Source organism: Akebia trifoliata, chromosome 5, assembly GCF_017979445.1.
Source record: "Akebia trifoliata isolate Shusen 1 chromosome 5, ASM1797944v1, whole genome shotgun sequence".
NCBI classification, from domain to species: domain Eukaryota; kingdom Viridiplantae; phylum Streptophyta; class Magnoliopsida; order Ranunculales; family Lardizabalaceae; genus Akebia; species Akebia trifoliata.
Genome location: NC_141379.1, coordinates 4,149,612 through 4,176,569, shown reverse-complemented (window position 1 = coordinate 4,176,569; position 26,958 = coordinate 4,149,612). Strand labels below are relative to the sequence as shown.

The 26,958-nt window shown below is 35.8% G+C and overlaps 1 protein-coding gene across 2 annotated transcripts; it reads right to left on the bottom strand.

Annotated features, from left to right (window-relative positions):
• Positions 1-437: 437 nt before the first annotated feature.
• On the bottom strand, positions 438-24,882 carry LOC147401100 (transcription factor bHLH162-like). Of its 2 annotated transcripts, none has more exons than XM_086441555.1 (3): positions 24,725-24,882; positions 830-1,138; positions 438-731 (listed from the first exon to the last, which is right to left on the bottom strand). In XM_086441555.1, exons 1-3 carry the CDS (start codon positions 24,848-24,850, stop codon positions 663-665), a joined length of 504 nt encoding a protein of 167 aa, XP_086297681.1. In that variant the 5' UTR covers positions 24,851-24,882; the 3' UTR covers positions 438-662. The 2 variants fall into 2 exon arrangements, with proteins under 2 accessions (XP_086297681.1, XP_086297680.1); XM_086441554.1 differs by lacking the exon at positions 24,725-24,882 and adding an exon at positions 2,124-2,288.
• Between the last annotated feature and the right edge of the window lie 2,076 nt (positions 24,883-26,958).

Here is a 26,958-nt window from a genome sequence, read left to right as displayed (position 1 = left end):
TCCTTACCATAGATCTTTAGGTAGACCATTCCCTTCATCTTTTGAATATGTGAGTTAGTACAAGTCAAAACATATTTCAAAAAAAATATTTTCTTATAATATTCATTCACATTTTAATTGAATGGTGGCAACTCCTAAACACGTGTAGATGAGCTCAAAACCTCCCCAAAGGTTTAGAAACCTACTTATCTACAATAAATTTTAAGAAAAATAAAAAATCTTGATTCGAAAAAGTCCATTGATTTAACACTGTATCAAATGGCCTCTTGGAGATTGAAAAGCTATTTCTCTCAGGGATTTCGAAGACCACCGCTAGAAACATGATAAAAAAATTACTTCACATTGGAGAACCGCTCACATCGTCCCTCATCATACATGCAAGTTGACTAATAAGGATAGATCTTGGAGAAAAATCAACTTCTTGAACATAAGAAAAATACAATAAATAATAGTCTTAAACAAAATCTTACATAAATTGGATGACTAGAAATCCATCATCCCAATTTCTACCTAGCTAGTTTATTAAAATTAATCAATTCAACGACGGCTTTAAGACTAATCATATCTCATTACTACAAACTCCAGGTCACTAGTACCAAAATTCTTTTCTTTAGGACAGCTGCCCATGGTTTAGTGGTTGGAAGATCATCATCTTGAAAGGTTCAACAAACCAACTTCTTCAATCTCTCATGTATCCTTGAAGGTTCAACACCAATTCTAGGACATTTAACCTACAAATATCAAAATTTGAGCCAACTTTTTAGTATTTTAAACTTGGATATATTAGTCTAATAAAAAAAGAAAAAAAGATGAAGAAGTTAGTAATTACACGAGAATAGATCATATGGAAAAGCTTATCATCAATAATAGAGAAGTTAGCATGAATAACTTCAGCTCCTTCTTCTTCAAGAACACTGATAACTTCATAAAACATGAACTTCTTGTTCAACCCACTCATCAAAATCAACTCCAAAATAGAACCCAAGTCCCTTAGTTCAATAACTGGCGTCCCCTCATTGGCTACACCTACATTATTCATCAGTGATTGTTTCTTTCTCTTCCCTTCTTCTATTCTTTCCTTCAAATTCTTTATGTAGATAGTTGCGTGATCCAACTGATCTGATAGTGGTACTACATCCTGCAAACGACGGAGAAATCACATAGTCGTATTATTTTCCAATTAATTTTCATTTAAAATGAAAAGAAAAAAATCTATTAAGAGCATCAAAAAGGAAATTGAAGGATCATTGAAATATATGGAAACAATCAAGGAAATTCAGATGTTGGCAACTTCTTTCTTAACATGTGGATTTGAATATCTTTGGCGCGAAGCACATAGAGTTGCCCATTACTTAGCAAATCTTGAGGCTTTGGGGGATGATTTTTTTGTTGTTGTTGTTGTTGTAATTGAGGATAATTCTAGTATAACTCAAGATCTAACGACAATATTGATTGAAGATTTATGTTGTGACTATTATCGTTGAGATCTTGTATTAAGGCATAATAGAAGGCATTGTGATAGATCTAAATTCAGTCTGAAAACAGAATAAAAGAATTTGAAGTTTGTAGGTGGTATGTATAAGGTGTCGAGATTCAAAATGGCATTCCGTTGCTATAGATTAGGAAAGATGTCTACATGACAACTTTTAGGAGTTTAAAACACATTGGGCTCCTAATCAAACCATTTTCTACATGGCAAGCAACCTAATGTGTTTAATCTCCAACCAGAAAGTGTCATGTAGACATCATATCATGCTGTAGGAACATGACACCGTTCTAAGATAGTTCAGGGGCAGAGTCAGGATTTACATCACTACAGGTGGGCAACTAAGATATTTATAAATTTAAAAATAAAAAATAAAAAATTGTGAAAGCAATAGTTGTCCGAATTTTTATCCACCACTGTTATTTGTCGTAATAACACAAAAATCCTTATACTTTTAAAAAATTCTTGTGAGGGCAAGTGCCCCCACTGAAAATCCGCTCGTGGGACTTTGTATAATCATCACCTGTTTTAAAACCCATTTAGCCAAAAATAAAAATAATAAAGTAAAACTTACTAATTTGAACCATACAAAAACATCTTTAAAAAAGAAACAAATGGAGAGAGAGAGAGATCATGCCTTCGGGTTTTGGTGGTTTGGGATAAAAGAAGAAAGCTTGAAGCACAGGGTTTTCATACGTAATCTCCTGTTTTTCTCAATAGTTTTTCGTTCAATTTTAGGGAAAGCATTGTCACTCTTCTTCATTTTCGTTCAAGCAAGAACTCCAAGACTAGAGAACTTAACTGTTATGGAGACTTATTGATAAAATTGATGTAGTATTTAAAGAGATGGGTCAACTACAAATTCATTCGCTTTTAATGGCGTGTCCATGGGGATCAAAAAAGTGAACGCCGCAAAAAAAAAATCGTCCACACAACACATGGCATACGTCATACGTTGTCACCCATGAAAGTCTTGGAGTCTCTCTCACTGCTTGACGAAGGAACCAGTGGACCCTCACATCAATGAAACGTTAGATGGCCGAATTCTCACTTAAGAGTAATTTTTTTTGTTCACGAGCAAATTTGATCAGCCGTTTGACATGCGGCGCAGAAAGACAAAACATAAAATAGTCCTGATAATATAACTCGTCTGGTGGCACACTCAATTGACTCCCTGACGTGGCCAAGTTCCGAACCGTAGATCTGTACATCTTGGGATATACATTTTTTATGGGTAACTGCATTCACGTATCCTAAGGTGTACAGATCTATGGTTCCCAAACTTGTCACGTCAAAGAGTTGATTAAATATGCCACCTGGAGAGTCCTATTATCACGACTCAACATAAAATATATAGTTAGACTAACCTTACTTTACTAGTAAGGATTTCACTCTTATTAAGAGTCCTTGGACTCACCTTGTGACATCTAACAACATGATCTGATGTTGCAAGGTTGTAGAGGACTGAATTCTATGAATTTTGAAAAAAAAAAAATTCGAAAAAAAATTATTTTTTACCATTGAATTTTAATTTTAAATTTTGGCATTTGGTGGAAGTTCAGTAGCAATCCATTTTCAAAACCTTGGGTCAAACCAAAACTAAATTATTTTCTGAAAAAAAAAATTGGATATGAGTTTTTCGATGAAATTTAGAGGGATATAGTGTTGGATTTGCTAATTTGGTAATCCATTTGAGCAAAGCGACCCTTAGTCAGGCTTAAAATCTTGGGACAATGACTGTGAGGGACTCTTTATTGAAAATATATACAGATTAGTCTCCTAGAAAAGAATACGGACCATTTAAGTCCCACTTAATTTAATATTCACTTATTAAGGATCTTTTTAAGATTTTCTTAAGAAAAATACCTGAAATATCCTTTTAACAACTTTATAAAGTAATTTAATCTAAAAATATATTGAATCAAATAAAAAAGTAAAAAATTTATTTGTTATTAATATTTTAATTTATTTATTAATATCTATTTATAAATTCAATATAATTTTATTCAACTCATTTAAGTAGACTTGCTAATTTTTTAGTTGAATCAATTCGATGAACATTCAAGTTGAGTTTTAAAATAATGTTTTAATTAATTAATTTTTTTCTTTCTAATAAATCTAATATATATATATATATATATATAGATCAAATTAGTGTGATGATGATGATAACCATACTCATCTCCATCATCATCATCTATGTGAGTTAAAAATCAGTAATTTTGGGAAGAGAAAATAATGATTTTTTTTTCATTTAGATCTTTTTTTTCATTATTATATAAGAGATGACCATAGTCAAGAAGCATAATTTTAAAGCATAGGATTACTTCAAATATTCTCAAATAAACATGTTCTTTACCTCAAAATTCGTTGAAAGGGTAATTATGATATTTTTAAATTCAAGAATCCATTTTGGACCAATATTTGATAAAATTAGTATTAAAGAGTCCATATTTTTTCATAAGGGATTTTTTGGTACATATTTTCAAAAAATATGTCTTTGGGGTCATTGTCCCTAAAATCTTTACTAAATTAATAAGGAAAATGTTTCTCAATGTAAAAAAAAGAGAAAAAGACTCTCCACTGCCCACAATGAAGAAAAGGAAAATTTCTAATTGCACCACCTTATGTCATTCAAAAACATGATCCGATGTCACGAGGTTTTAAAGGATGAAATTCAATGAACTTAGAAAAAAGATTATTTAAAAGACTTTGGTGTTAAATTGTCGATGTGGTAATCTATGTAGGATCAATGACCCTTTTTAAGATTTGAAATCTTAAAATTAAAATTTTTGCCATGTGAAAAAGGAAGAAATTTTCCCACTATTGATTTTGACTTTTTGCACTACATGTCAAACGATTGTGATTCTATGAGCTAAAAAATCACTCCACTTAAGTTTGGACCATTTTTTCCCTACATTTTTCCCCCATTTTTAAAGGAAAATGTTGAATTGACTTCCTTTGGACATTGAATTTAATCTTGCAATGATGTGGCAATGTGGACAGAATCATATAATTTTTTTTGAAAAATCCTAAATTGACTTCCAACGGCACTGCACCAATGTGGTAGTGGGTACAGAACCACAAATTCTTTTTCTCGAGATTTGAGTGAAAAGATCTATGGTTTTGTGCACACCGCCATGCTAGTACATTGTCATACAAAGTTAATGTAAAATGATTCTTTTTTACCTTGTAAATCGAGGAAAAAAAACTATGGTTCTTTGCACAGTGCCACGTCAGCAGAGTATTGAACGCAGTGGTCAGGGAAGTAAGTTTAGAACCACTCTTTTTAACCTTGATATTCTTATTAGACATTGTGTTGATATGGAAGGGGCACATAGAATCATAAAGGCTTTTTTACTTGTTTCTCGAGAAAGGTATCTATGTTTTTGTGCACACATCCACATCAATAGAGTCTAGCGCAATGTTCTGCGCAATCACTTCAACATTTTCTAAATATCTACTCTAAAGGGATTTATCCTTTTTAATTTTCTCTTTAATTTTTGAAAGTATTACATGTAAACAAATTCATTATTCTACTTAGTAAAAAAGAAAAGAAAAGTTCATTATTCGAACGATTGCTTGTGCCATCCTCGAAGGGATATAAAGATTGGATCTAACAAGTGTGAAATAAGAAATTGCAACAAAAAAGGTAAAATTTATACATAAACACAAGGATTTACATGGTTCAACAGTTTGCTCACATCCACATCTCATATTGAGATCTAATCATACTATATTCTTCCAAGTTATAGATCAGAGATCCCTAGCAAGACTAGAACAGTGAAAATTTTCTCCCTTTCAGAAGAAACAAAAAAAAGATCTTTTGGGGGCGAGCCTACTCTACATGGGAAAAGGCCCCTTTGATTTTGACTCTAGAAGCCCAAATTTGATGGCATGGAATTCTTGGACCCATGAGACAAACTTCCTAAACACATGTTGGTGTGACCCCAAGTCATGACCGACTTAAGGACATGATTTTCACTAAAAAGATTATGCTTCACATACATTGCACCCCATGCAAGCACTCCAAGGATCACGTGATGATCTCATTATATCCATCACATTTTTAAATTCAGATAGACTACAACGTTCGTGATTGATATGAAATTAGAAGCTAATATTCCTGAAAAAAAAAGAGTTGTCACCCTCCACTCAGTTCGAAATAGTACTACTTAGAGTGTGGAAAGAATCATCGAATTCCTTCATTGTACAACACTCGTTTATCAAGAAAAGCATCTATTGGCCATTGAAGACACAATACTACTTAGAGTGTCATTTCAAAGTCAACTTGGCATTTTTCCTAAATTTTATATGGGTGTTTTTGGTAATATTTCAAATGACATCTTTCCTTGAAAAACGAGCTGGCCTTTTGTGGATGAGGTGTTATATTTCCTGGTGAAAGCCGGCGGGCAACTGTATTCAGACGAGTATTGTGAACCTCAAGCTTGAATAAGTCAAATATTTCTCCATGTGTTCAATAGTCTCTTTATTCGGGTCCTATTAGATTTTTTTCAACATGGTGACAAATTCCGTGTGTTTCACACGATTATTTTAAAATTTTATAATAAGGCTTATCCAAGAATTAATAATTTTTTATTTATTAATAGACAATTTTCATTTTAGTAGAAAATAATATTGTATTATTCAAAATATAATAAAGTATTGGTTAGAAGATACATGGACCTACCTAATGTTTTTTTTTTTTTTTTTGATAATCAGGTATCTCACCCAATCCATAGACCATGGTCTTGTTAAATGACTAACTTTGAGGAATATGCAATGCCCACACATCACACACATCAAGTAAGTGAGGGTGGGGCCTTGAGGAATTAATGCTCATACTAAGTATCGAACTCATGATCTACAGGCATTAATCGCTTATTAATATGAAATTTCCATTGAGCCAACCCCTTGGAGTTCTACCTAATGTATTATACACCAAACATCTACACAATTACATAATCGTGTGAAAAATGATCTAGAGATTTTCTTTTTCAAAAATTTTGAGGTTTGTTCATATTTATCAAATGACTAACGATAACCTGACACTCTTTTTTTAGATCCTCCGACCTAACAATTAAAAAGCCATAAATAGTTTTCTTGTGTAACCTAAAGTAAAGGATCTACGATTTTTTCATGGGAGTGTACAAAGAGCGTCTAAAAAAAGAGTGTCGGATTATCACGACTCTTATCAAATTGCAACATTGTATTTTCTTTTATCCGTATATTAATTTGGGACCCTTCCCTTATTAATAGAACAACAATGAGAGCTACTGGTAGTCTGGCACATGTGATTTCAAGTTAGGTATTGTCGCCTATCAATTCACTTATTGAAGAAGATGAAATTCAATCCATTGATTCGTCGTACCACCAAATTAAGCTATTTCACCAAAAATTGAATGAAAATAAAATACTAATTTAAAAAGTCAGAGTTGTACATTAATGTGGATGCTATTTTCATGAGGTTCAGCCATTAGCAATTAATGTTCATTTGAATTTCAAGATGATTCACATGCAAACTTGGTAATAGAGCAAATCCAAAATCCCATTTCATTGTGGTGGAAACTTGGGTCAAATAATAACTATTATTTTTAATATTTCTCAAATAAAATGGAGATATTTTCAAGAATCCCCCTAGCCTTACTAAGGGTCCTTGGCATCCAAAAACATGATCCAATGCTTCAAGGTTGTAGAAGATGAAATTCTATGAATTTTGAAAAAAAATATATTTTTCATCGTTGAATTTCGTTTTTAAGTTTGAGGGTTATGTGAAAGTTTGGTTGCAATCCATTTTCAAAACCTTGGATCATGCTCAAAAGAAAATATTTTTTAATTTTTTTTGTCTGAATTTTTCAATGAAACTTAGAGGACTGCGGTATTGGATTTATGATGTGGTAGTCCATTTGATCAAAACGGCCCTTAGTTAGGCAAAACAACTTACTATGTTAGTAAGGAAAGGGTTTCACTATTTTGAAAGATTACAAAATACTTTTATCATCATTACTTAAGATAAATATTTGATTGAATTAATTTATGAGTAAATAATATGCTTAATAATTTTATTAATCATTAAAACATGGGTTAATAATTAGGGATGTCAACAAGTATTCCTCTAACCAGAATTGAAAACCTTGATTTCAGATGCCTTTAGACTTTGGATCCCTTTTCTCTATAGCAAAAAAAAAAAAAAAAAAATCAAATCGATAAGAATAAAAAAAAAAATTGTGTTTTTTCTTTCAACACATTTTTCATTTTTGATTTGTAAGTTGGACTAGAACCAACAATTTCAAAGTTGCTTTACAATGTGACAAACCAATTGAGCTATGGGTCTAAGCCTTTCTTTCAACATTATCCTCAATATGTAACACTCATTATCTTTTGAATTATGTTTGATGGATATCCCAGGTTCTTGTTGATTATAATTTTTTTTTTCCACTTATTTTAAATAAAGTTACAATCGAGAGTAGTATCCAAATCCTAAGGAATAGAAGTGATGTCTACATAGCATGTTTTAGCAGTAATTTAAAATACATTCCGTTACTAGCCAAGCCATTTTCTATATTACACAAGCCCATGAGCTTAATCTCCAACTAAAATGTGTCATGTAGATAGCGTATGTTGTTATAGGACAATGCACTGGATCTGATTTAAAAAAAAAAAAAAAAAAAAAAAAATAGTTGTGATAATTCGAAAAAAAAGAAAAAAAAAGTCACTCAGAATTCACTCATCAACTGACATGGCATGTGCTCAGAATAGTATAATTTTTTTCTCGAGAAACACAAGGATCATATTTTCATTTATGTGAAGCTGAGTGAATTTTGAGTGTCTTTTTTTAAGTTAGTTTATCGTTATTCAAACAAATATGACGATTTTCTATTTTAACTAAATTTTATTAGACCTTAAATTGATCTTTAACAACCTTAAAGATGTGCTCCTAATTTTATTAGTATTTAGTCAAGATGAAGCATCTCACGATAGAGTGAACAAATACTGTAAAATAAAAATAAGAGAGAATTATCGGGCAAACTCATATGTAGCCATTTTATTATAAAAACTGCCTTACTTTATCAAGTTTGTAATTTGAACCAACCTTACTTTACTAATCATACTACCATGACTAACTTAATAATATTTCAAATCTTACTAATGATCGTTAAGCCGGCATGGATTATCAAATTAGCAATCCAACAACACAACATTCTAAGTTTCATAGAAAAACTTAGATTCAAAATAAAAAATTCAATATATATATATATATATATATATATATATATATATATTATATATATATATATATATATAGATTTTTTGAGCTTGATTACAAGTGTTGAAAATGGATGGTTAAAATTAAAATTTAATTGTAAAAATTAATTAATTTTTTTTTTAAGTTTTTAAATTTTTTTCCTTCTTAGTCATGTGACATCAGATCATGTTTTTAATGCCACAAATTGATGCCGTTAAAATCCACTCTAAAGTATGTTACAGAACGAATTGATCGTAGAAATTTGATTTTTATGATGCGAATCTCCGATTTGGTTGATAACAAACTTGATAAAGTGAGGTTTAGTGGGTACAAATTTCTTAAAGTAAGGTTTTTGAGGGTTTTTTTATAATAAAAATGCAAACAGCTGGTTCTGTCGGTAAATCTCTTTAAACATAATTTATTACGCATAAATCATAATTTTGGGGCGCCTGAGAAAACTTTGAAGCTGTTGATGACTGGTTCGTTAGGTGGTCAGCTCACATAACCGCCACATTATGACTCGAATCTCGTACTTGTATCTCGTTTCTCGGCAAATGTTATGGGGATGGACCAGGTCATCGATGATAGTCAAAGCTTTATTATCAACTCATACCAGTGGCAAGGACACGTAATTGTCAGTCGAATAAATTGCCATTAAGAGTTGCTGAGATGGCTAACACCAAACACATTCAGAATCCGAGGTGTTTCCCCCTGGCAGCGGAAACTAGAGTGCTTTTTTGCTCACAGTCTGATGGCTATTTGACATGTGGCACAAATGACATTGGCAATGAGATAGGAAATTCCCCCCCTCTTGTCTATTGTGGAGAAAAGAAATTTCATAACTAAATTATCTTGTGGCATTCAAAAACATGATTTGACGCTATGGGTTTGTAGAGGATGAAATTAAAAAAAAAAGAAAATTTTATGTTTCACTGTGGAATGCTATTTTCAATTCTATGGATCAAATTTGAAAAATTATATTTAAACCATTTTTTTAATATGATTTTTCCTTTTATAAAATTTAGGAGGTTGTTGTGTTAGATTGACAATGGTATAATCCATGTGATCTCACTGTTCCATTTTAAGATTTTAAATCTCAAAATTGAAATTTGTGAGTAGGGAAAGTGAGATTAGAGAGAGAAACTTTCTCTCTATTATTGATATTATTTGTGTCACATGCCAAAGCTGCTCACAGTCTTGTTAGCAAAATGTCATTGGGGTGAATGCACTAGAGGATTAGTTGGACGCTCTAAGAGATTTGCAATGTCAAAACCATTTAGATCCATGCTACTAAGGGTGTCAATGGATAGCCAAAATTCGAATTCGAATTAAAAAAATTGGATATTATTCGAAATTTTCGGATATCGAATTCGGATATTGCGATATCCGATTCGATAATATCTGTTCCGATATAATATATGTATTATGTATTTATGTTTTACAACAAAATTTTATATATGTATATATATGTCATTGTGTATTCATGTTATACAACAAAATTTTATTTTTTAAACTTTATCTTCTCTCAACCACTTTAATGGCTAAAACGTGAAGAACCAGTCGACTGTGGGTTTCGATTGAACTCCGTAACTATCGTCTTCTCCGGTCGGCGAGCGTCAGGTACACATTTTCTCTCTTTCTCTCTCTCTCTCTCTCTTCGAAGTTCGAACCAGTCAAAGTGATTTTTCGGAGGAAATATTTGGGTTTCGAGTTTCGATTGTGCGAATTCCGATACGTCTTCTCTGATCGACGAACATCCATGTACATATTCTCTCTCTCTCTCTTCGATCCGAACCAGTCGGAGGAAATATATGGGTTTCGACTATGCGAACTCTAACTGTGCGATCTGTAGGATTTTTTATCAGATATCCGATATATTTTTTGAATATGAATTCGAATGTTTATTAAGAATATCCGATCGGATTCAAATTCAAATTTGGATAATATTATTTTTTTTCAGATTCGAATTCGGATACAACATTATCCGATTGGATAGCTATCCATTGACAACCCTACATGCTACACTAACTACTTCCAACATTGCCATTGCCATTGCCTTCAACATTGTATGTACAAAGAACCCTAGATTTTCCTCAAATATACAACACTCGTATCTCAAGGAAATATATCTATGATTCTGCATATACAATGCTGACGGCCTTCTTTTTTTTCAAATTCTATTTAGCATTTTTGTTCATATTTATATATATTAATTTTTTTTTTTTTTTTTTCATTATGCATTTTTGGTATAAAGATGAGGAGTGCCTAACAGCTTGGTTTCAATTTGGTTCCACGTATACCAAGAATAGGAATTTGAATAAAACACTGATTTCAATACTAAGGTATGGGATCCAGGGAAACATTATAAATGCCTAGTACGCATTCATAGGATTGGATGCCTGTCAGAAACCCATAGAAAAAACACTTATATTTTTATGGAAAAAAAAAAAAAAAAACTAGACCTGTAATTCCTCCATGGATAATTGATAATCCAACTATTGAGATTTTTCTCAAAATAATCAATCACAAATTGATTTTCTAAGGAAAATGGAATTCCCACCTATTTTCTATGGGTAATTAGACCGACTGTAGAAAAGAAATTTATGAAATATATATTTTTGTGATTGAAATTGAGTAAGGAATGTTGAATATGAATAGAAACTTCTATGTAGAAAGAAAAAAATAAAAAATAAAGTGTAATATAGTAATAATCTCATGAGGAATTTATGATGTTAGGTACACCCCAATAAAATGCAAGATTAGGTTTAGCCTCTTGACACCAATGTCACTTTAAATGAATTAATAGTATAATTCTGATTTTATTAAAACTTTGATTGTCTAATTTGAGGTTTTGAAGGATACTTTGAATAAATTCAAATTTTTGTTGTTAATTAATCAACAAAAAGCGATGCTGACTTTCAGTCAAGGGGTAAATCTAATCTTGGATTTTGAAGGATGGTAAACCTAATATCACCAATATATTACCGTAAATTATAATTGTTTTTTGGGTTTTTTTAAGTGTGTCTTAAGGGCACATGTTAAGATATATTTTATATATATTTAAGAGGAAATAAGCATTTGAGGGTTTTTTTGTATAAGAAATCTTTTTTAAAAACTTTGAAGTAGAAATTAAATTTTGGAGGTGTATTTAATGTATCTTAATGCGTGCCTAAGCTCAAGTCAACACCACCCTTGTTTTTGGGGGGTGTGACTTGGGCTGTCGGAAGTTAGAAGATGTAACTGCCAAATTATGACTTGGGAATATCTTAATTCTTATGGGGCTAGGACTGGTCATCCATTATAGTTAAAACTTTATAGTCCATGTATACTCTTGACAATGTGCAATCGGGATACTTAATCGTTGGTCCATCAAATTGGCATAACTTAATGGGCAAGCAAGGCCATACCTTAAGAAGTGGTGGTCTTAATGAGTTGAACCCCCTATGAGGGGGCCATATGAGGACAAGGGATTGCATGTGGTCCGAGGATTAATTGGGTGTTCTAAGAAGCTTGAATACCCTCAATTAAAAAATAACAAATAAAACTAACTTAAGTACTTAGTAAGAGTTGTGCAACACTGACTTCCTACAACAACGCTATCTATATAAAGAACCATCAATTTTCCTATCTCAAGTGCAAAACACTCGTATCTTAAGGAAAAACATCTATGAACAATAAACAGGGTGATGACAGCCGTGTTATTTTCAAACATTATTTAATATGCGGCCAACAATTTAGTGAGCCTATATTCCTTTCTCTAGTTTCATGTTGCTGATATAGATTAAATTATATATACAAACATATTTATAAAGCAAGTTTATTATCTTTTATAAAATTTAAATGTTGAATGCTAAAGAAACAAATATATACCTTTAGGTTAAATGTCACACAAATAAAACAAAAAATCAAGTGTTTGCAACAGGTTGAAGACAAGGACATTTCATTTTTCATTAATAGACATAGACTGACATCAAGGGGCATGTCATCAGTTTTAACAAAGAGGGGTATCTAAAATATTCACCAAAATGAAGAGGCCTATGTCTAAATCATCCCAAAGTGAGATGATAATATTACTAAGAAGCATGGTTTTAAAACTCTTTTGATGTCTTGTCTCGTCCATGAACGAAACCGAATAGTCTCAGACAAGTTTTCCAATATTTTTGAGTTGTCTCGTTCAACAATGAGACATATGAACCATGGTTTTAACTCTCATCCGATATGTTGGACTTGGATTTAATCAAAAGCCCTGCAAAGCCTATTTCCTTTAGGCCGAACTCCCAGTACAAATTGACTCAAATTTATATGGGGAAGCCCATTTAAAAACAATTCTTGTAGGCTAAAGAGAATCCATAACGGGCCCATGTGTCACGGCCCTATTCTTTCAAAGCGGGGTCGTGCGGCGCAAGGGGGTCAAATCCACTTGCAAGCCTGTAAAATGATCGTACACCACACACACGTAGCTAGCAAACAAGTAAACGAGGCAAAGCCCGGAGGCAACTTTATTGATATAATATTCAATTACACGATGCAACGCGTTACAAAAACAATAAATGCGTTACAAGCAAATGATGATCCTATGACACGCGGGACTTCCACGGAGCTGGGCTTCAAGGGCTTCAACAACGTGGGTGTAGGCCGGGGATTGGGATAGCACTGACACCCTTCCTACAAAGTGTATGCTAAGTCTTTACTAGGTTTCCAAAAGGAAACATCAAAAGTAGAGGCCGGTCATACTCCCTTATTACGAAAATGCCACTAAGCTAACAAGTGTGCCCTGGCATGGGGCTGACACGTACCCTAAGCTAACAGATATGCCCTGGTACGGGGGCTGACATGGCTTCATAACGAGCCTTACATAGTATTACATGGGGACTCCTGGGTGACTCCGAGACGAGCTACACCTAAACTCTAGGTGTCAGAGTACATGGCCGTTACAGTCTCCCCTACCTATTCTGCAGACGTCCTCGTCGCATTGTCCCTGAAAAACTCTTTAATCTTCTTCTTGAATGGTTGTAAGTTCTCTACTCTTTCCCAGGTGGCTTCACATTCTGGCAAGTTCTTCCAAGTGACAAAGTACTCCATGTGCTGCTGCTTGCTTGAACTGCTGCTGACTTGACGCTCGGCAAGAACTTGGTCGACAACACGTTTCGGCTGGATTGTTGAACGAGAAGGTGAACGTGTTGGAATGCTGCGTGCTGGATCTGCATGGAATGGCTTGAGACAGCTGGCATGGAAGACAGGGTGGATGTTGCGTAACCAGTGCGGTAACTTCAGCTTGTAGGAGACCTTGCCGACTCGAGAGAGGATGAGCATTGGACCTTTATAACGCTGTAGTAGTCCCCTATGTGCTCGCTGTACTCGATTGAACCTTCTCAACTGATCTGTCTTGAGTAGAACTAAGTCACCAACTTTGAAACGATCTGGTCGACGATGTTCATCAGCCCATTTCTTCATCCGCTTAGACACTTTTTCAAGGTAAGATCTGGCAATTTCATTGTTGTCCTGCCAAAACTTAGTAAACTTGTACGCCCTTGGACACTGTCCCTGATATCCTGAAACAATAGTATGAGGAGTTAAAGGTTGTTGGCCAGTAGTAAGTTCAAAAGGACTCTTGTTGGAGGAAGAGCTCTTCTGAAGGTTGAAACAGAACTGTGCGACATCAAGTAGATTCGCCCAATCCTTTTGGTTGGTAGTGACAAAATGCCTGAGATATTCCTCCAACATGGCATTAAATCTTTTAGTCTGCCCATCTGTTTGTGGATGTCTACTGGTCGAAAAGTCAAGCTGAGACCCAAGTAATCTGAACAATTCGGTCCAGAATCTCCCTGTAAATCTTGAATCTCTATCACTGACAGTGTTCTTGGGTACACCCCAATACTTGATGACATGCTTGAGGAACAAGTGTGCTGTTTCTTCTGCTGAACAATATGTCGAGGTCGGTATAAATGTAGCATATTTGGAGAAACGGTTCACAACCACAAGGATGGATCCATACTCTGCAACCTTCGGCAAACCTGTGACAAAATCCATAGAAACACTTTTTCAAGGCCTTTGGGGGACTGGAAGCGGTTCCAGTAGCCCGATTGGTTTGTCGCGCTCGATCTTGTCTTGCTGGCAAATGAGGAAGGTCCTCACATAATCTAACACATCATCACGGATGTTCGGCCAGTAGTATCCTCACTCCAAGAGAGCTAATGTGCGGCGTCAGCCCGGATGGCCAGCCCATGGAGTGTCGTGACACTCTTTCATTAGTTCTCGTCTTAGCCCGTCCGCACGTGGAACAAACATGCGGCTCTTGGTGGTATATAACAACCCATCACGAATCCAGAAATGGCGTGCTTTCCCCTTCTGCATCATATCCCATATGGCCTTTGCTTGGGGATCACTGTTCAAACCATTATGAATCCTCTGCTGTAAAGTGCTGGTAACCTGAGAAACTTGTTGCTGAAGTGCTGCTAGCTCTGCTTTGTGACTCAAGGCATCGGCCACGTTGTTGTTCTTTCCTGACTTGTAATCCAAGGCCAAGTCAAACTCTGCGAGGAATTCTTGCCAACGAACCTGTTTCGGTGTCAACTTCTTCTGAGTCAGGAAATGGCTCATGGCCACATTATCGGTCTTCACATAAACTTGTGACCCCAACAGATAATGTCTCCAAACTCTCAAACAGTGGACGACAGCTAATAACTTTTTCTCCTGTGCGCTATAACGTCTCTCAGCATCATTGAGCTTCCGACTTTTATAAGCAAGCGGATGCCCATCCTGTAACAACACTCCTCCCATAGCAAAGTCAGATGCATCTGTCTGAACTTCAAACGACTTTGTGATGTCGAGTAGAGCTAAGACTGGGTCTTGCATAACAGCAAGTTTGAGGTCTTCAAACGCCTCATGACACTTGTCCGACCAGGACCAAGTATGATCTTTCTTCAACAGGTCTATGAGAGGTGCGGCTCTTTTGGAATAACCTTGGACGAAACGTCTATAATAGTTCACAAGACCGAGGAATGACCTGAGTTCTGTGACAGTGGAAGGGGTTTTCCATTCATCAATAGCTCGCATTTTCTCCATGTCCATCCGGATCTGTCCATTATCCAAAACATGGCCAAGAAACATAATCTGCTCTTGAGTGAATGAACACTTCTCTAGCTTGACATACAACTGATTGTCGCGAAGCACTTGGAATACCTTGCGTAAATGTTGAACGTGCTCTTCTATGGTAGAACTGTATACTACGATATCATCAAGATATACCACAACAAACTTGTCGATGTATGGTCTGAAGAGGTCGTTCATCAAGATGCAGAATGTCGCAGGTGCGTTCGTAAGGCCGAAGGGCATGACTAAGAACTCATAAGCACCATACCTGGTAGAACAGGTAGTTTTCGGCTCATCTCCATCTGCAACCTGTACTTGATAGTACCCTGATCTCAAATCCAACTTGAAAAAGTACTTGGCTGCCCCAAGTTGATCAAACAAATCGACAATCAGTGGAATCAGATACTTATTCTTGACGGTAACCTTGTTCAGCGCTCGGTAGTCTACACAAAGTCGTAATGACCCATCATGCTTCTTCTGGAATAAAACAGGCGCCCCATAAGGTGCCTTCGAAGGTCTGATAAATCCAGACTCCAGAAGTCCATCAAGTTGCTTGCGTAGCTCAGCTAGTTCCGGAGGACTCATCCTGTATGACCCCTTTGCAGGAGGCTTGACACCAGGTATTAATTCGATTTGATGATCAATCGGCCTACGTGGCGGTAGGGTCTTCGGAAGCTCTTCTGGCATAACATCATCAAATTCAGTCAAAACCTGCTTTACCAATGGGGGAGTTGAACTATGGTCCTGATCATCAGATTCAACTCGTAAGGTAGCAAGAAACGTTTGCTCACCTTTCTTCAACCCTTTCTTCAGCTGAAAGGCTGAGATCATCTTTCCCTCTTCTTTACTTGTAGAGAGCGGAATGAAGCTTGGACTTTCACCTAGCAAGCCCAAAGTGTTGGCAAATGGCATCGGAACGGCCCTGTTCTGTCGCAGAAAGTCTATCCCAATGATAACTCGAAACTCATCGAGTATAACTGTGAAAAGATCTAGCTTACCCTTCCATGGACCTATCTTAACGGCCACGGACTTGGCCGACCCTTGTATAGGAGTGGCCTCGGAGTTAACAGCTTTCATACGGCTTGAATCCTTTTCGAACTGGATATTTAGGCGCTTCGCCTCTGCAAGGGCGATGAAGCTATATGTAGCTCCCGTATCAACCATTGCCTGGGTGGTCTTACCACCAATCTCCACATCAACATACATGAGACCCTTACGCTGACGGATCGTCTTAGTCTCAGAGGTCTGTTTCATTGCATTCAACAGATGCATAGCTCCCATATGAGAAGATTCATCCTCATCTTTCTCACTTGAACTCTCGTGACTAGGGTCACTCTGGGAAGCTAACAATGCATTCAACTTGTTTCTTTGCGGGCAATTGAACGTCTTATGAGGACCACCACACAAGTAACACTGAATCTTGTTGCGGTGATTGTTGGACTGAGTACCTGTGTTCTTCGAAGGGGAGGAATTCCGGTGGGATCTCCTACTTGGATTGTGTCTAGATCCTCCATTTTTACCTTTGGAAGACCCATGGGTGCGTTCAATCTGCGAAGAGTACCCTTTCGACTGATTGGATACCTTCTTCCTATTCCCATCCACGGGAGAATAGTCCGTCAACCGCTCAGCTGCGGCGATAGCAGTCGTGAGGTCTTGCACACGTTGCCTCTGTAGTTTTGTCTGAACCCAAGGCTTTAGCCCTTCTGTAAACGAGAATAGCTTGTCTTTCTCTGACATATCACGGATATCAAGCATCAAGGCGGAAAACTGCTTGACATAGTCGTGCACGGTACCAGTATGTTGGAGTTGCCTCAACTTCCTACGGGCAATGAACTCCACATTCTCGGGTAGGAACTGATTCTTCAGCTCCCTTTTGAGGTCCTCCCATGTATCGATGGAGCATTGGCCACTCTCCATCTCGGTGTACTTTGTTCGCCACCATAGCTTAGCGTCACCTGTAAGATACATAGAAGCAGTTGTTACTTTTATCTCTTTTGAATCTAGACGAGCTGCACGGAAGTACTGTTCCATATCAAACAGGAAATTCTCGAGCTCTTTCGCATCGCGGGCACCTCTGAAGGCGCGTGGCTAGGGGACTCACAAGCGCGAGGGAGAAGCATCACTACCGGTAGGCCGCTCGTTACCAACGGCTCTTACCAGGAGGCCTACCTTAGTAGTGAGCTCCGTAATCTGTTCCTGTAACATGGCTATGGTTCCTCGGGTATCCTCCTCGAGGTCAGTCATTCTGGTTCTGTACGTCTCGGTTCTTTCCTCCAGCGTGTTCTGGCGATCATCTATTCGCGTAATACCATCAACTATACCGGGGAGCATGGCTATCTTCTCCTCCAATACCTCAATGCGTTCCTTGTTTGTACGTGGTGCTGGTGTGTTTGGAGCGGGTTGGTCCGCGGTACTAGTAGTTCCTCTTACCATCGTTCACATGAACTAAATGGAATCTCGGGGGAATAGTTAGGGGGAATACCAACTGTGCTCAAACAATTGCTGCTCTGATACCAACTGTCACGGCCCTATTCTTTCAAAACGGGGTCGTACGGCGCAAGGGGGTCAAATCCACTTGCAAGCCTGTAGAATGATCGTATACCACACACACGTAGCTAGCAAACAAGTAAATGAGGCAATACGAGGTAAAGTCCGGAGGCAACTTTGTTTATATAATATTCAATTACACGGTGCAACGCGTTACAAAAGCAATAGATGCGTTACAAGCAAATGATGATCCTATGACACACGGGACTTCCACGGAGCTGGGCTTCAAGGCTTCAACAATGTGGGTGTAGGCCGGGGATTGGGATAGCACTGACACTAAGGGAGTATGACCGGCCTCTACTTTTGATGTTTCCTTCTGGAAACCTAGTAAAGACTTAGCATACACTTTGTAGGAAGGGTGTCAGTGCTATCCCAATCCCCGGCCTACACCCACGTTGTTGAAGCCCAGCTCCGTGAAAGTCCCGCGTGTCATAGGATCATCATTTGCTTGTAACGCATCTATTGCTTTTGCAACGCGTTGCACCGTGTAATTGAATATTATATCAACAAAGTTACCTCCGGGCTTTGCCTCGTGTTGTCTCGTTTACTTGTTTGCTAGCTACGTGTGTGTGGTGTACGATCATTTTACAGGCTTGCAAGTGGATTTGACCCCCTTGCGCCGCACGACCCCGCTTTGAAAGAATAGGGCCGTAACAGTTGGTATCAGAGCTATCCCAATCCCCGGCCTATACCCACGTTGTTGAAGCCTTGAAGCCCAGCTCCGTGGAAGTCCCGCGTGTCATAGGATCATCATTTGCTTGCAACGCATCTATTGCTTTTGTAACGCGTTGCACCGTGTAATTGAATATTATATCAACAAAGTTGCCTCCGGACTTTACCTCGTGTTGCCTCGTTTACTTGTTTGCTAGCTACATGTGTGTGGTGTACGATCATTTTACAGGCTTGCAAGTGGATTTGACCCCCTTGCGCCGCACGACCCCGCTTCGAAAGAATAGGGCCGTGACACCATGGCTACGTCCACGGTAGAGCCCTATTGATTTGAGACCATCTAAGACCTAAAAGAGACAATAACCAATTATCAAGCAATGGTGTAAGTAGGACTGCAACCTGAGCTTAACTCGGGCTCAACTTGATTGATAGGAGTGAGTATGGGCCGAGTTATTTAGAATATGAGTTGAGACTGGATTAGCATATCTCAACCTGATTTCAATCTGAGTAGATAGTAAGAGCAACCCGCCTACTCAACCCGAACCCGATGCTATATATATATATGGGTCCGGTTCAATGGCTAACTTTTTTGCAAAACATTTTTCAAAACATGAGTTAGAAGTTTTGGAATGGGCTGATTTTTGGTGAGGATGATCTCTACGGTGAGGAGATCATCATCACCAAAAATCAGCTCATTCCAAAACTTCTAACCCCATCAAAAATAGTTTACAAAAAATGGACAGTCCATGATTTTTCAACTTGTAAACATGGGTTAGAAGTTTTTGAATGGGCTGATTTTTGGTGAGGATGATTTTACCGTAGAGATCATCTTCACCAAAAATCAACCCATTTCAAAACTCCTAACTCATGTTTTGAAAAATGTTTTGCCAAAAGGTTAGCCATTGAACGCTACCCTATATATATATATATATTTATATTAATTACAGATTTTTTATTTAGCTTTTTTATTCCATCTTTTTATGACTTGTGGACAATTATTTAATATCAAAGTGAACTTTGGTTTAGTATGATTTATCTAAATATTCTCTCAATGATGTATTTGAAGGTTGTATGTGATTTTATTTACTAGTAGTGTATTTAGCTTGGTCGCCTTTTGTTAGGTTTGTACTTCTTTCTTCCGGTTGGTCCCCTCAACCTCCGTTTTAATGAAAGGAAATTATCTTTACCTAAAAAAAAAGGGGGTTGTATGCAATTTTATTTATTAGTAATTTTATTTTTTATGTATTTTTTTAAATGAAAAATACAAAATTTATTTTCTAAGCAAAATGAAATTTGTGTTATTCAATGAGTTCGACCTGACTAAATTGCCAAAAAGTATCAAACTTGGGCTAACCTGAACTCAACCTTAGAAAATCAAGCTTGAGTTGAGCTTGGGCTAGTGAGCTTAGGCTTGATGGTCGGGTTGAGTTGAGCTTGGGTTGAGGGTTTTACTACTTGGTTTGAGCCTGGGTTTACCCTCCAACCTGCCCACATTGCAGTCCTAGGTGTAAGCCATTCAATAATATCTCATTCTAAGGTTTCTCCATTCGCATTTGAGATGTCTGCTTCAAGTCATGTATGATAATTGGGATATCTTAGAAAAAGACACAGATTTTGCCAATTGGGGACACTCTTCATTGACAATTATATTCTTGGAAACTGTTTGTTTCAAAATACTCATGATTATTATTTATCAATATTAGTTTGAGGAAAGGTAATAGAGTATTAGATATAAAGCACATAATGAGGTGTAATGTAAATTCACCAAATCATGTTTAAAATTAGTTCAATTAGTTAGAGATTAGGATTGGATTTGATATTGGTTATCACATACGTTAGAGTTATTTGGATTTCTCTCTTGTTCTATATAAATCCCTTTTGAATTGTTGTAATTATAATTCCGATTATAAACAAATTATCAGTTTATCCATTTTAGAGGTTTTTCATTTAAGCCCACCCAACTTACCCAATAAAGAAAATTGGAAAAGGCACAACTTTTATACTATCCCAAGTTGCCCATCACTGCATCTACAGTAGCCTGACATTTGAGAACCACGAGAGGAAATGACCAATGATTGAATGCCCGAAAGAGCTAGGTCATTCGATCTTGTTTCTTTCAGGGTTTTCCATCTAGATTTGAGTTGATTTGCCCCGTTTTAAGCCCCACAATCGTTTGGATACTCAATGTTAGCAATATACCTTTTAGATATCTATCGATGGTCATGTCCTTAGTAGGGGTGTCAATGGGCACCCATTTAATCGAAACCGAACAAGAATGAAAACCGAAAACCCTGGTTTTGGATCCCTTTATATTGGAACCGATGGGAGGCAGGTCTAAAATGGTACTGTGAGAGGAACTGGAATCATTAGGCTCTATCCAACGGGTACCAAAAACCGAATTATTTTGTTATTTCTTTTTATACTATACATGACGTAAGGTATTTTTTTATTTAAAAATTAATGCATGTTGTATAAAGTTCTTCAATGTTTCATATAAATTATCGATTGGAACTTAAAATGAGCGCTCTCTTTTAAATATTTGTTACTTTTGATTAAGATAAAAAATTTTGAAAAAATTCATTAGCTTATATCTTTAATATAATAAATTATAACTAAATTAAAAATTTTATCGATAATATATTAATTTTTTGAAAGGAAAAATGTCTTATAATGATTTGAAATACTTTTTTCTCATTCGATTCTTAAAATTTGAAACCGATGGGTACCAGTGTTTTTTGGTGGTTTCGATTCCAATTCCATATATTTTTAATCGAATCCAAAATTGACAAGAACTGAAACCAAATTAAATATAATGATTATGGTTCTAAGTTCCTTAGGAATTGAACCAAAACCAACCCATTAACACTCCAAGTAGGAGCAAGGGCAGTTGAGTTGATTTGCTTCATTTTAAGCTATATAATCATTGAGTTACTCCTTATTAGCATTTTACTTTTAAGATCTCTACCAACGATCACGTTCTTACTGCTAGATTGTGAAGCGGGCGGGAGTGGGAAAGATGGTAAGGGTGCCAAATTAAGAAATATCTAAGGGTGTTGAGCACATCTAGAATGTTCTATATTGAATTATATGCATCAATTAATACTCGATTATTAATTTTATTGTTAAATACTACCTTTGCTTAGGACTGGCAATGGGTTGGATTTTATCAGGTACCTGATCCATTTAAATTCGGAAAAATAGGATTTGGATCCAAAGTTTGGATTTTTGGATCAGAGTCGAATTTAAAATTACAGATCGGTTTTGGATTTACTGACAGACTTTCATTCTTTCGCTTATGCATCTCTCCATGTGATTTACCTTAATAAAATATATTGAGATGATCAATCAACCAACTGCTTCACTCTCTCATGTACCCTTGAGGGCTCCACACCAATTCTAGAACTTGTAACCTACAAATATCAAATTGAACTAAACTGCCAGAATATGAAGCTTGGATTTATATGTCTCAAAAAACACTTATATAGATGAAGATCTTAGTCCTTACATGAGAATGGATTGTATGGAATATCTTATCATCCACCACAGAGAAGCTTCCATGTACAACTTCAGATCCTTCTTCCTCAAGAACACTGATTATAACTTCATTAAACTTGAACTTCTTAGTAAACCCACTTATCAAAATCACCTCCAAATTAGAACCCAAGTCTCTTAGTTCATGAAGTGGGGGCATTCTTGAATCCATTGTCATGGAATAATCTCTAGAGATTAATGTATGATTACCAATCATTTATATTGTTGAATTTAACACAGCATCAAATAGTGTCTTGGAGACTGAAAAGTTGTTGCTAGCAGGGATTTTGAAGACTGCCACGAGAAACAAGATAAAAGAATTACAACTTCACATTGGAGCAGCGCTCACATCGTCGCTCATCATGCATGCAACCTGACTTATAAGGATAGGCCTCGGAGAAAAGTCAACTTCTTGAACATAAGAAAAATACAATAAATAGTATTCTTAAACAAAATCATATATAAATTGGAGGACTAGAAATGCATCATCCCAATTTCTACCTGGCTAGTTTATTAAAATTAACCAATTCAACCGCGGTTTAAGACTGATACAACTACCAATCCTCTGATCACATCTCATTACTACAAACTCCATGGCCACTAGTACCAAAATTCTTTTCTTTAGGACAGCTTCCTATAGTTTAGTAGTTGGAAGGTCATCATCTTGAAAGGTTCAATAAACCAACTCCTTCAATCTCTCATGTATCCTTGAAGGTTCAACACCAATTCTAGGACATTTAACCTACAAATATCAAAATTTGAGCCAACTTTTTAGTATTTTAAACTATGATATATTAGTCTAATAAAAAAATAGAAAAAAAGATGAAGAAGTTAGTAATTACACGAGAATAGATCGTATGGAAAAGCTTATCATCAATAATAGAGAAGTTAGCATGAAGAACTTCTGCTCCTTCTTCTTCAAGAACACTGATAACTTCATAAAACATGAACTTCTTGTTCAACCCACTTATCAAAATCAACTCCAAAAAAGAACCCAAGTCCCTTAGTTCAATAACTGGCGTTCCCTCATTTACTACACCTACATTACTCATCAGTGATTGTTTCTTTCTCTTCCCTTCTTCTATTCTTTCCTTCAAATTCTTTATGTAGATAGTTGCGTGATCTAGCTGATCTGGTAGTGGTACTACGTCCTGCAAATGACGGAGAAATCACATAGTCGTATTATTTTCCAATTAATTTTCATTTATAATGAAAAGAAAAAAATCTATTAAGAGCATCGAAAAGGAAATTGAAGGATCATTGGAAATATATGGAAACAATCAAGGAAATTCAGATGTTGGCAACTTCTTTCTTAACATGTGGATTTGAATTTCTTTGGTGCGAAGCAAATAGAGTTGCCGATTACTTAGCAAATCATGAGGCTTTGGGGGATATATATATATGTCATTGAGGATAATTCTAGTATAACTCAAGATCTAACGATAATATTGATTGAAGATTTATGTTGTGACTATTATCGTTGAGATCTTGCATTAAGGCATAATAGAAGTGCATTAAAAAAAAAAAAAAAACATTGTGATCGATCTGAATTCAATCTGAAAACAGAATAAAAGAATTTGAAGTTTGCAGGTGGTATGCATAAGGTATCGAGATCCAAAATTGCATTCCGTTGCTATAGGCTAGGAAAGGTGTCTACGTGACAACTTTTAGAACTTTAAAATACATTGGGCTCTTAATCAAACCATTTTCTACATGACACGCAACCTAATGTGTTTAATCTCCAACCAAAAAGTGTCATGTAGATATCATATCTTGCTGTAGGAACATGACACCGTTCTTAGATGGTTTAAGGGCAGAGTCAGGATTTTGTCAAGGTCACTACATGTGGGCAACTAAGATACCTATAAATTTAAAAATAAAAGATAAAAAATTGTGAAAGCAATAGTTGCCCGATTTGTTATCCACCACTGTTATCTGTTGTAATAACACAAAAATCCTTGTACTTTTAAAAAAAATTTGTGAGGGTAAGTGCCCCCACTGAAAATCCGTGGGACTTTGTATAATCATCACCTATGTTAAAACATTTAGCCAAAAAAAAAATAATAATAAAGTATAACTTACTAATTTGAACCGTACAAAAACATCTTTAAAAAATAAACAAATGGAGAGAGAGAGAGAGAGAGAGATCATGCCTTTGGGTTTTGGTGGTTTGGTGTAAAAGAAGAAAGCTTGAAGCACAGGGTTTTCATACGTAATCTCCTGTTTTTCTCAATCGTTTTTCTTTCAATTTTAGGGGAAGCATTGTCACTCTTCTTCATTTTCGTTCAAGCAAGAACTCCAAGACTAGAGAACTTAACTGTTTTGAGACTTATTGATAAAAGTTGATGTTGAATTTAAAGAGATGGTTCAACTACAAATTCATTCGCTTTTAATGGCATGTCCATGGGGAGACCACAGAAGTGAACGCCGCAAAAAAAATCATCCACACAACACATGGCATACGCCATACGTTGTTACCCAAGAAAGTCTCGGAGTCTCTCTCACTGCTTGACAAAGGAACAGTGGACCTTCACATCAATGAAACGTTAGATGGCCGAATTCTTGTTTTCTCACGTTTCAATTTGGGGTTCAAAAGTGCCAAGCAAAGTAGCCTTCTTCACATGGACGGCGGCATTAGGAAGAATTCAAACTACGGATTTATTAATGCGGCGTGGTTGGTGCGGAGCGAGTTGTTGCATGTTATGTATAGAAAATGGAGAATCATCGGATCACCTTCTAATATATTGCAAGTTCTTGCATAGCATTTGGACTCATTTTTTAAAATTGTATGGGGTTTCAACATGCTTACCGAATTCAATTAAGGATATTTTCTTTGGTTGGTCATCAATGGGCCATGCGTTTGGCGGCACAAAGAGGTGGTTGTGGACCATTACACCCTTGGCAATTTGCTGGGGGGTGTGGTTCGAAAGGAATAAACGCATGTTCAAGGAGAAACAAAAGGATTGTTAAGACACGATTCTGTCTATTTTGGGTCTCATCTTTTGTTGGTCTAAAGTGCATAAGGAGTTTAGGGGCCTATTTTTTGAGGATCTGTTGTACAGATGGGATGGGTTGTGTCAATCTATACATGAATAGTTCTCTTTTGTAAGGTCTTCTCCGGTTGGTCAACTCGACCGACTTGATTTTTTTATGAATACAATATTATTTATCAAAAAAAAAAAAAAGGTGGCACACTCAATCGACTGCCTGACATGGCCAAGTTCCAAACCGTAGATCTGTTCATCTCGGGATACATTTTTTTGGGGTGATTGTATTCATGTATCCCAAGGTGTACAGATCTATGGTTCCAAACTTGTCACGTCAATGAGTTGATTGAATATGCCACCTGGTGAGTCCTATTATCACGACCCAACATAAAATATATAGTTAGACTAACAATACTTTGTTAGTAAGGATTTCACTCTTACTAAGAGTCCTTGGACTCACCTTGTTACATCAAACAACATGATTTGATGCTGCAGGGTTGTAAAGGATTAAAATCTCTGAACTTTGAAAAAAAATTATTTTTTACCATTGAGATTTTATTTTAAATTTTGGAGTTTGGTAGCAATCTAGTTTCAAAACCTTGGATCAAACCAAAACTAAATTATTTTTTGAAAAAAAAAAAATTGAATCTAAGATTTTCAATGACATTTAGAGGGATGTGGTGTTGGATTTGCTAATTTGGTAATCCATTTGGGCAAAGCGACCTTTAGTAAGGCTTAAAATCTTGGGATAATGACTGAGAGGAACTCTTTATTGAATATATGTACCAATTAGTCTCTTAGAAAAGAATAGCGATCATTTAAGTCCCACTTAATCTAATATTCACCTATTAAGGATCTTTTCAAGATTTTTTAAGAAAAATACTTGAAATATCCGTTTATTAACTTTACAAAATGATTTAATCTAAAAATATATTGTGTCAAATAAAAAAGTGACCAATTTATTTGTTATTAATATTTTTATTTATTAATATCTATTTATAAATTCAATATAATTTTATTCAACTCATTTAAGTAGGCTTGCTAATTTTTTAGTTGAATCAATTCGATGAACTTTCAACTCAAGTTTTAAAATAATATTTTAATTATTTATTTATTTTTTCTTTTTAATAAATCTAATATACATAGATCAAATTAGTGTGATGATGATGATGACCATACTCATCTCCATCATCTTCATCTATCTGAGTTAAAAAATAGTAATTTTTGGAAGAGAAAACAATCATTTTTTCTTTTTCATTTAGATCTTTTTTTATATTATTATATAAGAGATGACCATATCAAGAGGCATAATTTTAAAACATAGGATTACTTCAAATATTCTCAAATAAACATGTTTCTTTAAATTTCAAAATTCGTTGAAAGGGTAATTATGTCATTTT

Bases quoted from the DNA above. Each gene is read 5' to 3' on its own strand.
- LOC147401100 (XM_086441555.1), bottom strand. From the start codon at position 24,850: ATGAAGAAGAGTGACAATGCTTCCCCTAAAATTGAAAGAAAAACGATT. The intron at 1,139-24,724 runs GCATGATCTCTC...CGTCGTTTGCAG, and splicing joins CAAACCACCAAAACCCAAAG to GATGTAGTACCACTATCAGA. The intron at 732-829 runs GTAATTACTAAC...TGATATTTGTAG, and splicing joins TCCATATGATCTATTCTCGT to GTTAAATGTCCTAGAATTGG.